General features: G+C 39.4%; 1 protein-coding gene across 1 annotated transcript in view; it reads left to right on the top strand.

The window, feature by feature from the left end:
• The window catches only part of galt (galactose-1-phosphate uridylyltransferase), a 31,149-nt gene extending 20,079 nt beyond the window's left edge, over positions 1 to 11,070 (top strand). The window contains exons 9-11 of the mRNA XM_075456069.1: positions 237 to 320; positions 9,826 to 9,980; positions 10,174 to 11,070. Coding sequence (XP_075312184.1) covers positions 237 to 320; positions 9,826 to 9,980; positions 10,174 to 10,257 — 323 coding nt within the window. The 3' untranslated portion in view covers positions 10,258 to 11,070. The remainder of the gene's footprint in view (positions 1 to 236; positions 321 to 9,825; positions 9,981 to 10,173) is intronic.
• The last annotated feature ends 2,252 nt before the right edge of the window (positions 11,071 to 13,322 follow it).

Here is a 13,322-nt window from a genome sequence, read left to right as displayed (position 1 = left end):
GAGGTATTATTCAAAGAAAGAGGACATTATGGTGATCGGGAGGTTTGTTTTTTCGCCCATCATACAGATTAAAGTATGCTCACTTTGTTACTACTTTTTAATTAGTTGCACATCCCCGGCTTCTTTTACTTTTGTAAAGCGTTAAAGCAGGGACACACTAACAATGTCTTCTTTTCCCCTGCTGTCCACCTTCCTCGTCTTTCCTGATTTGATCTTTTTCCATGTTCGTTTGTCAGGTCTTGCAGCCATTATGAAGCGCCTGTTGACGAAGTACGACAATCTGTTTGAGGTCTCTTTTCCGTACTCAATGGGCTGGCATGGTAAGACAAGAAGTTGGAGAATGTGGGAAGTGAAGTGTGTTGAAAATATCGGTGTTGGCTCAATATTTTTTAAAATCTGCTTTTGTTATTTTTGATGATGGAAGGAGCAAAGGATGAATGGTTCTACAGATTAACAGGGTTTCTACATCTTAAAAAGTATAGCAGAGTATAGTATTTTTTTTTTCACTTTTCCAGTGTTTCCAGGTTTTTTTGTTTGTTTTAATTTAGATGAATATGTAAATTTGATTCAACAAGCAGATTGCTTATCCCACAAGCCCCTTTCACACTGCGACCCGCTATCTTAGCGGGTCCAAATTGCACCTTCGACCCGCGTCGAGCAATGTGAACGCTTGGCGTGTCAGGGTGACCCGTGTCGCCTGAAGCCGAGTTCAGGGGGAGTTGCCTAGTGGCAGAGCGTCACACGAAACACATAAAATGCTGGGCGTGTACAATGACGTAGGCACAAGCCAATGCGTCGGAGGTAGGGTGAAATACACCTGTCTGCATCAAATTTTTCAAACAAACGATGGCGGGACACCTTGAGAACTCATTTTTGCAATGCAGTTCATGGAGATGTTACTTTACGGTGCGTCTTGCTGCGTGGGAAACCGCGCTCTCCCATCTTTCTCGCCAGCCCTTCCAGCAGAGGTCCATCTTTCACCGTCCCCGAAATGTGGCGGAAAATAACGTCCTCTGTTCGGGGGCTGAGGAGCTCGCGGACCTCCTTGTCTCCCCAGTTGGCCATATTAAAAAATGTCTCCAACTTGATGTAGGCTAAAACAGAGTAAAACTTGTCCTCACCTGTCGCTGTTGTTCTGAATCAGCTGTCCATTCTGTCTTTTAAACTCCTCACGTCACGCCCACGTCCGACCCGCGTCGATTGTGTTCACATCAAACTCGGCTCGGCAAAAAGACTAGGGTCCGACGCGGGTCGAAAGGCGAGTCGAGTTGACACGGCAGCCCTGGTCGGCAGTGTGAACACAACAGCGGACACGCTAAATTCGCGAATTAAACGCGGGTTATTCGGCAGTGTGAAAGGGGCTATAGATTATATATAAAAGATACATATATCCAACATTATGTCACCTCTTGGTTTAGCTACCATTCGGAAGATTCAAATAAAAATGTTACCCGTTGTCATTTTGGCACTTGTGACCTCACTTTATCGTAACAGATTGAGAATACACAGATGTAGCCACACGCATACAGATGCACGGGCGCCATGGTTGACCGTGGCTCAGGTGGAAGAACAGATTGCTCACAAAAGGAAGGCTTTGTGGTTCAGTCCACCACCTCTCTGCGTGTTGAGGTGTCTTTGGACACATGTTGCTCAAAGTGGCAGTAGCTTGCCCACATGTTGTGTGTTAATGGCTGAATGAAAAATACATTTTGAGGCACTTATAAGCCTGACGGCGGTGGTTTATAAGTGCAGCTTATTTATCACAAGTTAGCAAAGCCTAGCCCAAAAAAAAAGCAAGACTTAACTCTATCTGTACTGTACTTTTGAAACAGGAATGCAAAGTGTTTTACAGAGCAAAGGCAAACGTGAAAATTAGTATAAGTGTGTGTTGGGTCTCATTTGTCTCCACCACTCACCCAGTGGCAGCTTGGATAATACCAGTAAGGACTCTGACTGCAGTATTTTGGATATATTGAAAGATTTTCAAAGAGATCTATGTACCCAACTAAAATGGCATTGCAATAGTCCAGCATAGATGTGATGAATATACAGGTATGGGCCAGTTGTTCATTGTCTGATTAAAACAGGGTGCTCCAGATTTTGGTAATATTCTGCAGATGACATAAGCTGTTGCTAGAGACCTGTTTGATGTGTGAATTAAAAGATAGATTTTGGTCCAAAATAACTCCAAGGTTCCTCACAGTAGTACTTGAAGTGAAATAAATGACATCCACATTAATTATATGGTCAGAAAATGAATATCTGAGGTTTTTCTGGGCCAAAAACAGTTCCCTTTGTTTTGCCTCGATTCAAAAGTAGAAAAGGATGCCACACTTTTACGTCTAAGACAAGCTTGTAGCTTCGGTAACTGATTGGTTTCCTCAAGTGTCAGAGTGTCAACACCATAACAGTGGAAGTGTATGTCATGTTTTCTGGTGAAATTGTCCAAAAGAAGCTTGTATAGAGCAAACAGAATAAGTCCCAAACCAGAACCCTGGGGAACTCCTCGATTTACTTTAGGACACATCATTTACCTGAACAAACTGAAATATATGTTCAAGTGTTTGTATTGTAATAAAGTTGTGTCAAATGCAGCACTGAGATACAATCGGACCAGCACAGAGACGAGAACATTGTCAAGGTTCAGTTTAACTTAATAGTTTATCTCAACAGACTGAAACTCTTGGCGCACACCGGCAATTATTAAAGAGGCAATTGAGTGCTTTAAAACCACTTTTTCAAGGGTTTTAGAGACAACAGGTGGTTAGATATAAGTTTATTAGCTTTAACATCAGGATCAAGGGTTTAAACAATGGTTTAATTACAGCAAATTTAAGATAAGGGTAGGCCAATGAATTGAGAAGTGATTGATGTGATCGAGTACAGAGATGTTGATCTGGGATAAAACATGTGGTGTATATTTGATTTGTCTTGGTGCTAAAATTCCTCCACTTCAGGCAAAGAGGTTGGTGCTTTTCTATGTTGCTTGTTGTTTTTCAGCTTGAATAATATGCTCTGCATTGATTTGGTCATAAATGATCTATAAGATACAGTACATAAAGCTTGAATCTTATGGAATTCTTTTGCAGTATGATAGTATACTTGGTCATAATATAACACATATTCACTGTATGATTTAAAACCTAATGAGCAAACATCCAAATATTTGTACTGAGATGTAAAAAAAATCATCTAAGAAATCTGGAAATTTGAGTATGAAAAGTATGGAATTTTGAAATGGAAAATATGTAGGAACCTTCAGTTATTTGGATGGATCAGTGGATTGTAACACACGTGTGCTGCTACAAACAAGATGCTCTTCACATGTCAGGCCAGCTTTCAGCCACTTAACTTTATTTAGGTGAAATCTGAAAGGAGCCTTACTCACAGAAGTCTGCAGAGCAGGGTGTTGGCCCGTGACTATAATCAGTAATGTGATGTAAAGTCTTTTCACGGTAAAGATTTTAAGATACTTCTAGTGCTACACCAAATTAAACAGGAATGAGGGGATCAGGGGAAATTCTGTCTCACCTTATTTAAGTTTTTGTGACGGTCTTACCCCACAGGTTTTTAATACCCAAAATCTCCTTCTCTTCCACTTCCATCTCACACGCCGCATTTCTTCACCCTCTTTTTTTAAAAGCCTGCAAGCAACAGAAAAGACTCCATATAGCCTTCTCTACCCTGTCTCACTTTCTTTCTGTTTCCTATTTTCTCTCACATATCTTGTTGGACTTGATGCTTTCTTAAAGTCAGACCATCCTTCTTGCTTCCCTTCTTTCTCGTAGTCCACATTCACCATTATAAGCATGCCTTCACGTTGTCTGATCACTAGGATTTTGCATGCAGAAGGCATCGTGTTTCATTAATATTTTCAATTGAAAATAGTTTTGCAATAGGACTCGCCTGGCAGCAGCACAAATATCACATCTGAATATTTACGTTTATTTGTCAAATGTTATGGAAAGTTGTGACTTAGCATGCATGCTGCATACATTTTCAACAGGTTCGATAATCAACTCTGCTGTAATAAATTATACGCAAACCTCTCGACTTCGATGCCACCCTTATACTTACTGTAATACCACTTCAATGCACACTCAGACACAGCGGGATATTTAAAGCGTTAAGAAAGCTCTCTCATATGTAAAGCAGGAGGTCTCATAGGTAAAGGGCACTCACTCGTGGTGTAACTCCAGGCTTTTCCAGCTGAGAAAACAGCAGAGCAGAGACTGAAACTGTTCTATGTTCTTTTGCATATTGAAATGATGAAGTGTGCCAGCGTTGTTTTCAGCTTGACAGACCAAACTCTTGTGTCTCATTTCTGTGTTACGTAACATTTAAATTGGGGTTATTTCTAATTTATACGGGTCGGTTTCATGGTTTTTTTGGAGGGGGGTGTTGCCTCTTGGAGGAAAAACAAAGCTAGAGTTTTACTTTTGTCACCTGAAAGTGTTTGAAGAGTGGCTGAAGAACAGATGCTGAATTTGAGAATGGGGTGTGGCTGTGCAGAACATAAAAATCATCAATATGTGATAATTCATGGTGAGGAACTGCCCTGTCATTGGGGAAAAAAGTAAAGATATATAGAATGTAGAAACCAACACAGTTATTATACAACTGTACAACTTATTATTCAAGATCAACTGAATTGGAGAGGATATAGTTGTTATGGTTTCCACCATAATGACGGACATATCAGTCTGTTTACTCGATTTGTCTTGTTACCCTTGTGGACAGGACAGGCTTTTACTGCAGCCAAACAAGGTGTTACAGTTTGACAGAGTAGTTGGGCAATCAAGAATATGTTTTTTCCAATAAAGACATCCCTGTAAGGAGAAGGCCCACATCCCTTTACACCACTTTGAGAGAGTAAATCATGCTTTTATTATCTATCGTTTAGATTACTGCAATTCTTTGTATGTTGCTGTTAATCAATTGGCACTTTGCCGCTTGCAGTCTGTAAAAAAGAAAAAAAAGGCAGCCACCCTTCTAACTGTAATCCATCCAGAGCACTAAAGGTCTATGAATTAATTTTCTTTGGACGTCCCTACATCTAGGTTAAAAAGTAGAGGTAATGGAGCCTTTTCGGTTGCGGATCATAATCTTTGGAACAGCCTTCCTTTTTTCTTAGACCCTCAATCAACTTTGCTTAAAACCTTTTTCTTCTTGCTGGATTTTAGGCTTGGCTGAGTAGCATATCTTGGCTTTTATCATGCACTGCTCACTGCTCTTATATTACTCATTTATTTGATGCCTTGAAGCCCTTTTTTTACTCATATTAATTGCTGTTTTAGAAACTGTTAATTATATCTATGTTTGTTCAGCTTGCACAGCACTTTGGTCAGCTCGTAAGTGTGCAATAGAAATAAACTTTGACTTAAACTAAAAGACGCAGTGCTACATAGGAACGAAGAGAACAGCAGATTTGGATGTTAACTGCATCGTCACCACAATGCTGCCCCTCTCATTTAGTAATTTGAACCATCAGAATGTGAGTAGTGATTCAGCAGGGCACAGTTTAGTATCATTTTGTTCTAATGTTTGCGTCAGTGACCTCTCAGTAAAATGAGCTATTGTCATGCTTGCAGTATTGCGACGAATGTGCAACAAACCAGCAAACAGAGTAATTCTGAGAAAACCGTTACTACACTATTATACAATTATTTGCGAAGCTTTTTTTGGAAGCATTTTGCATTCGGCCCTTTAAAGGGTATTGTACAGAACAAAGATAAGGCTGTTTTTGAACTTTGTACAAACAAGCTGTCTTACACTACAATGACAACAAACCTGTGGACTCCCCTTCAAGGTTACCACCTAAAGAAGTCAGCAGAGTGATGCAGCATCGGGTGCTCACTGTTGCCTGACTGCCTGCTGTTCAGCACAGTCAAGTCTGGTAGACACCTTGAAAAAATAAAATAGATTAAATTTAAGATTTATATGTAAAGCTGTGTTTTGGGAGAGGGCTGCACGGTGGTGTGGTGGTTAGCACTGTCGCCTCACATCGAGAGGGTTCCAGGTTCAGCTCCTGGCTGGGGCCTTTCTTTCTCAGTAGTAATGTAACACACAGTCTACCACTAAATAGAAAGAAGAAAGTGAGCCAAATCAGCAGTTAATCCAATTATATTTGACATGCTAGTAGTCACAGCAGTAAATGATAAATGATTTTGGACATCTCTCTGGGTACTCCAGCTTCCTCCCACTGCCCATAAACATGCATGTTAGGTTAATTGGTGTCTCTAAAATTGTCCTTAGGAGTGAGTGTGAGCGTGTGTGGTTGTTCATCTCTTTTGTCTCTGTGTGGCCCTGTGATGGACTGGCGACCTGTCCAGGGTGTACCCCGCCTCTCGTCCGATGACTGCTGGGATAGGCTCCAGCCCCCCTGCGACCCGACCGACGGATTCAGCGGTATAGATAATGGATGGATGGAAGGATGTTTTGGGAGAGAGGATCCGAGACTTTATGAAAATGGAGCCACAATATAAAAATGATGTACAGTGATGACTTTGTCCATTTTCCTGTAACTCCTGTAACACTAGTCATTACATGGAATGAAAAAAAAATCAATAAGTCAGACCGCAAGTGAATGAACATGTCAACATACTGTATTAAAAGTCCTTTAGTTGACAAAACGTGCTGCATGATATGCACATTTGCATTGGCCACAAATATCTCACCTCAACTAATCTTCCACTGAAGATGCAAAATGCGCAAAGAAACAAGACACAAAAAAACAACTAAAAGAAAAAAAGTTCAATTTCAAGAAAGGCCCTCTTCCCGCTAAGTTAAGCCAACACAGGTGTGCACTGGTATTTGATCTTAACTGGGCCAGTGGGAGATGCATATTGTGAGTGGAGCCAGAGAAACGGCTCAAATCAGGTTCCGATTGGAGCAGAGGTTAGCAGAGTGCTGTGATGCGTTCAGGAGATGAATGACAGAGAGGTGAGACATGTCATTATGGCTGAGTGGTCAGAGAAGGACAGAGAAAGGTTGCACGTTGTTTTTTTATAATTTCTCACCATCATAGCATGTGAACACACTTAAAAAGCATGGGAAAGTAAAAATTAGGCCCTACCTTACAACATATTAGTGTTGCCTTCGTTAACATGTGGTGTGAGCAGAGTCTGATAGCAGCCGACCCAAAAGGTTGAAATCAATACTGTTTTATTTCGTCCACTGCCACATAGACAAGGAGTAACTCAGTCGAATTTATTATTTGTCGGAGAGTCTTTTTCTGAGCTATGATCATGTCATCGCAGATCAGTTTCAGCAAATGAAGCTCTAAATTTTTATAAAGCTTACCACCTGGGTTGGTGTTACACAGCTCTCAATCCGTTTCTTTCATGTTTTTCTTTTTTCAGCAGAGGGTACTCTGAGCAAAGGAGCCAACATGAAAGGCAGTTTCTGAAAAAGAGAGATGAGACGCTCCCATCCTATGTGTTGTGTGGCAAAAAGGACTGTAGCCTCGAGAGGACACACTCATTGCCTCATTTTTCTTTCCTTTTTACTTCATTAGATATCAGGTCTCTGATGCAAATCTTGGTTTAAACCTGCCTCTGGTGATTTTGTGTTAAGTTTTGGTTTTAATCTCTTATTCTGTTTTATTTCTTCAACACTAAAAGGTGTCGGTCATGTCACAGCGAAGTGTTGAAACTTTTAAGCAAATAGTTCACCTTCATCCTTTTATCTCTTTTCAAATGATAAAGTCAGTCTGCCGAAGAAGTGAAGGTAATTTAAGGTAAATGATCATTAAATTCTTTAATGGTCATTTAAAGTTTAAAAGAATGTACCAGCAGTGTGTACATGTTCGGTTCTACACAGTACTGTTGTGTAAAAGAATTACAGTATAAATCCTGGTTTTTATTGACACACACACACACATACATAGGATGATAGGATGGGTAGTCTTGTGATGACAAAGGCAACTGGGGGTCTTCACTGAGTTCTTTGTTTTGGTTTCAGCAATGACTTGCAATCGACTACTAACTGATGAATAATACTGAGTAATTAGTCATTTATAGTTGATTTGAGAGTTGGAAAACGAAGAAAACGTGTTTCATTTTCAAGGGGTGTGACTAGTTTGAGGCTTTAATGTGTGTATTGTACAACTTTTTCCATTTGTAGAACTCTTACCTTCTAAAATGTTGAGGTTTAATCCATTTATTTATCTTATAAGGACTCCTGAGGGCATAGCTGACATGCTGTAGTTTGCTATAACACATACTTGAGATATATTACACATTGACACATTGACCACTTATTTTGTTAATCATATATGGCTCACATAATGACTTCTTCCATCTTTTCTATTTAAGCTCATTTCGAAGCCGCCAGCTTTTAGTTAGAGTAGGACATATTAGTGGCAGTTTGCAGAAATGCAGTTAGATGCTGTTCAAGTCTATTTGGAAATTATAGATTAGATTAGACTACCTGCGATTCTTCTCCAGGAGGATATTATTCTACATATCTGTGACACGATTAATGGACGAGGACACACAGAGAAGCAGGGGGTATGATTAAAGTATGAATAGGAGTCATTTCAAACATCTTGGATTAGTCTATGGAGGTAGTATAAAATCACCCAAATACCCTTTATTATGATGTGACTTTAAATATTACTCTGCTAATTGCTATGATTGGTTGTGCCGTATCCGGGTATATCTGTAACTCTGTTACACTGATAGACAAGCAGCTGAAAAAAAACAATGCCAAAAGGCTATTTAAAACAGGCTAATTGTCCTTTAATAGGAACATCCATCTATATTCATTCTTTATCTGTCTGCTTCAGGCTTTTCTTTGTTCTTCCTTTAATTTCCCATTCATTAGTTTCCCTAACGTCTGCCTCTTGTCATCTTTATCTATGTCTGATTGGCCCCTATTGTAGGGAAAATAACTCAAAAGGAAAAGCTTTTGTTCATGTCTCCAGGCTAAACTTTTTTTTTTTTTTCTAATGTGATGTGTGCCACTGTATCTACCTTCCTGATCACCCTATTACCTTTCAGTAGGACAATGCAGGCAGCACAAAACATATCTGAATATTACTGTCGTAAATCTGTGGAAACGTGTTTTCAGATATCGCCTTCTTGAGACTTCTTGGTGACACCTAATGCAATGGCACAAATTAAAGGCAAAACCAAAATAAAAGAATGTGAAAAGTGCAGGAGCTTGATGAGCCCAAAAATTAGGTGTGTGACCAAAAAAAATAAAATAAAAAGTTTGACTCTCAGAAATTGCAAAAGCCACGTTTAATGCTCGCCTTTTTTATCAGTTTACTTGTCCTCATAAAAGCATGTTGTCTCTTTGATTTTCATTTAGTTTTTTAACTATTTATTTGTTTTTTTAATTTATTTTACATTCTTTTTAAACACTCTTGATTTAATACTTTAATATTTCATATTTGTTTTTCTGTTTTTATTTTAAGCCAGAGTGAGATGAGTAGTGCTGAGTTGTTGCCCAGAAACACTTGCTCACCAAGGGCAAGAATTGGGCGTGAAATCATTTAACAAACCACAGCATTTCAGTCATCACCACAGCTAGCATTTACGACGTAGCCTTCATTTCTTTTTAATGGCTTTCTTATTATGTGACTGAGCCTCACACAAGGTGCTCCAGGACCTGTGATTCTGTCAGTATGAAGGCATCAAATATGTATGATAGAATATGATGGTAAAGTGGCTCCGTTCCCCTCTGAGGTAGAAAAGTGACTTGAAGACAGTAAAAACTTCAGTCCATCTGGATATTCCTTTGCCATTCAGCAATCATTGCAAATAAAGCCTCTGACTTGACTGCGCTTCAGTCTAATTCTTCCTTCTTTTCGTCCTTCAGGAGCTCCAACTGGCCCCCATTTAAAAGAAGACAACTCCCACTGGCAGCTTCATGCTCACTACTACCCTCCTCTGCTGCGTTCAGCCACAGTTAAGAAGTTTATGGTGGGGTATGAGATGCTGGCCCAGGAGCAAAGGGACCTTACCCCTGAACAGGTCCCTGCAGCCCTTTACACATACTCAGGAATATCTGTCTCATTTTTAAATTCCACAGTTAAAAAATTGTAATATTTGGTTTAGCTAGTCTCTGATCCTTGTTTGTTCAGATTTAACAGAAAAATAATCATAAACACCGCTCACTCTTGTTGTAAAACTATAAAAACTCACTGTTGCTGTGTTCTTGTCTTAGGCTGCTGAGAAGCTGAGAAACTTGCCAGATGAGCACTACAAAACCAGAAACCACCAAGAAAAAGGAGATGGAAAGGAAAAGTGAAACGATCGACAATACAGTTGGAGGGGCTTTATTTGAAGGCATACTAATCACAACATTACTTGAAAAACACACCAAAAAACACAAGCTCAAAGAAAAGTCTCCCACTCTTGTGTTTTGTGTTGTATTTGTTCGCAGAGACACCCTTGCACACCCATCTCATTCAGCTGTGTTGGTGGTGGAACCTTTGGGCAAAGTTTGTACAGACATCAGCTAATGACAACACACGGGTGTGAAGACTGCACAATCATACCGTTACCAAAGAGTCCAAGTCCCCATCTCCTCCCACTTTGAGCAACACACACACTGAAGCTTCCTGCAGAGCAGGAACCTCCACATAAAGTTCATCGATGTGGCCCCTGTCTGACAGGTTGTGTGCAGGTGTTGATGTGTTTCTCTTGAAAATGTAAATGTAAGACATGTTTTAGTTTTCTCATTAGCTGCTCTGTTCTGTGAAACACCATCTTTCTTATACTAACGCCGCTCTACTCTCACTTCCAATCACTTTGAAAGCAAATGCTCGCTGCTTCAGACAGCAGTGTAATTTTTCAGAATGAATCGTCCATTTCATTTCATTTAAAAGTTCTGTGAAAGCAACATTTTGAAGTGCCTTCATAGACCCAGGCCTTAGAGATGTTCACATCAGCTCTGTACTTGTATACCCTCTTTGATATATTTATGTGTACACAAAGCTGGTACTGTGCTCCTTGGAGTAAATATGGACTTGAAATAAAACGTGGTATAATGAGAAAATATTATTCTTTGCCACTGTCCCTTTGGTTAAATTTGAATAAACTTTGCTGGTTATATTGGAAAGCTTTCAACCAAGGTGAATTATTTGTGATTCAAATGAAATACTTTGTTTCTTGTAATTATTTTTATATAAGATATTCTTCAATGAGATAACTTCTTTTAACCTTACAAGTGTGAGACTGTAATGGCCAATTCATACTGAAGATTAAGTAGTGTCTTCTTTACTTTGACTATAATTACATTATCCTGAACTGCATTTGAACAGTTACACTGAGCTAAAACTAATTAAATTCTGATATTTAAAAGGATTTTTTTGGGCCTGTTGATTCATTACGGTGCACACATCTGTCGCTGCTACGCAGCACAATTTCTCACAAAGGTTCTCGTGTCACATAGTCAGTTTTCCTTTAAAGAGAAAATGTAACTGTAGCTAAACTTTGGAATGTTTTTGACATTCGTCCCATTACTTACACTGACTGCCCTGTTGCAAGCAATTGCACATTTCTCGGAAGCTCTTGCTCTAGCATCATTTATTTACTTGATTAGTAGTGAGAAAAAGATCCTGCGAACCTCTACCTATAGAGAACAAATGGATTAAAATCCTCTATTTACTGTTACAAATGAATGGAACAAGCTGAATATGCACTTATGTTCATCAAGTAAATGCATGCAAATAAGAGCACTTTGTGCTCTTATAGACCATAAGAGAAGTAAACATAGCCACTGTGGCATCATCCATTGGTATATGAACTGTGCCCATTTTGAATTCTGGAATTTGGCCAAATATCCTCTTCACACGTGATCTGATGCATTACAAACTGTGCTAAGTGTATGAAATGTTAAAGGCTTCCAACTTCCTAAGTAATGGTGAAAGAATTACGAATGTCGTGAGGATTTATGAAAGTATACAGGTATATGCATTGTAAGATTTCTATTGGTCGACATAAGTGGGCTCACAAGGAAATGGAAAATAAATACTTTAAATTATATGCATATGTACATGCATGTATTCTTTTTAGTTTTCATCCCAATTTCTTCTCTGATTCATGAACTATTCCCACTCGTGTCAAAAGCAAAACTTTTTTGCAGTGTATCAGCCTTGCCGTCTGTGCAGATGTGGGTGGTGAAATTCAGATCGATGTAAGTACACTTGCAAGGTCATGTAGTCAGTGACAGAAATCAGCAAAACACACAATCACCACATTCATTATTCATACTTCTTCCACTGGATCTCAGTCTCAGGTTGTGCATAAATATTGATTCCCAGTTTTGTTAAAATGTGTGGTTGAACAGTTGAGGATGTGGGTATAGTTTATGGAATGAGAGGTTATTTGAGGGATAGACGGTCAGACTTAGTATGTGCATGCAGGAGTGTATAACCCTTTTTATGTACTGTGACAGACCTCATTCATGCGGGTCAATATTTATCCAGTTCTCCAGGCTCACTGGATCTTCTTCTCATCTCTTTCATCACCCCTTTGAGAATCTGAGGGCGTGTAGGTCTGTGTATTGAAGATATATATATTCCCTATCTTCTTAAAGACAGCAGGGAAGGTGTGTATTTCTATATATGTGCAACCATGTTGTATCTCTGCACTGGCAGAGAAAAGAGGACAGTTTGGCCAAATTCTTGTTGGCAGTCATTTGTAGCCTGCTATGGTGAAGAATTGTTCTCCCACTGCAGCTAATAATGCCACACGTGCCTTATGAAGTGTGATTAGAATTATTTGTGTTGCGTGTCCTCATTATGGTGATGAGTAAAAATACTTCTACGTCCAAAATATAACAGAGGGAGGACACAATATGGTGGACATCTGCATGTGTGACTTCTGTTACACTGTCATTAGTTAACACAGTACCAATAAACATGTTTCATGCTCCTTTTTGTGACGCCACCATTAATTTGTGCCATTTCATAGGATTCATGTGTTACATGCTACCACCCCAAGCTCACAACAACAGTATGCCATTTATCTTAAAGACAAGGACTTGAGACACCATCTTAAGATCGAGCCTTAATTTGAATGACTTCTTGGATCACACCTGTTATCAAAGTTATTATATTTATACACCAGATGGAGGTACTTCCTATGAGTTGCAAATATGTAGCACATAAAAAAGAAGAGTTGAAGGACCCCCATTCCTAAGTAGGACCATATTAATTTCTTTCTTTTGATCTCAGCCGCACAAGTCTCAGGACTCGGTCCTTCAAAGATCTAATGCTGTCATGCTGACAAAATCTGGCAGACATGGGTGTCACCAGGAGCTCATTTTACCTTTATTAAAGACACACAAGCCTACAGAAAAGACTCAGA

The sequence above is a fragment of the Odontesthes bonariensis genome, chromosome 22 (genome assembly GCF_027942865.1).
Source record: "Odontesthes bonariensis isolate fOdoBon6 chromosome 22, fOdoBon6.hap1, whole genome shotgun sequence".
NCBI classification, from domain to species: domain Eukaryota; kingdom Metazoa; phylum Chordata; class Actinopteri; order Atheriniformes; family Atherinopsidae; genus Odontesthes; species Odontesthes bonariensis.
Note: the sequence above shows the minus strand (reverse complement) of the source record. Positions and strands in the feature narration are given on the sequence as shown.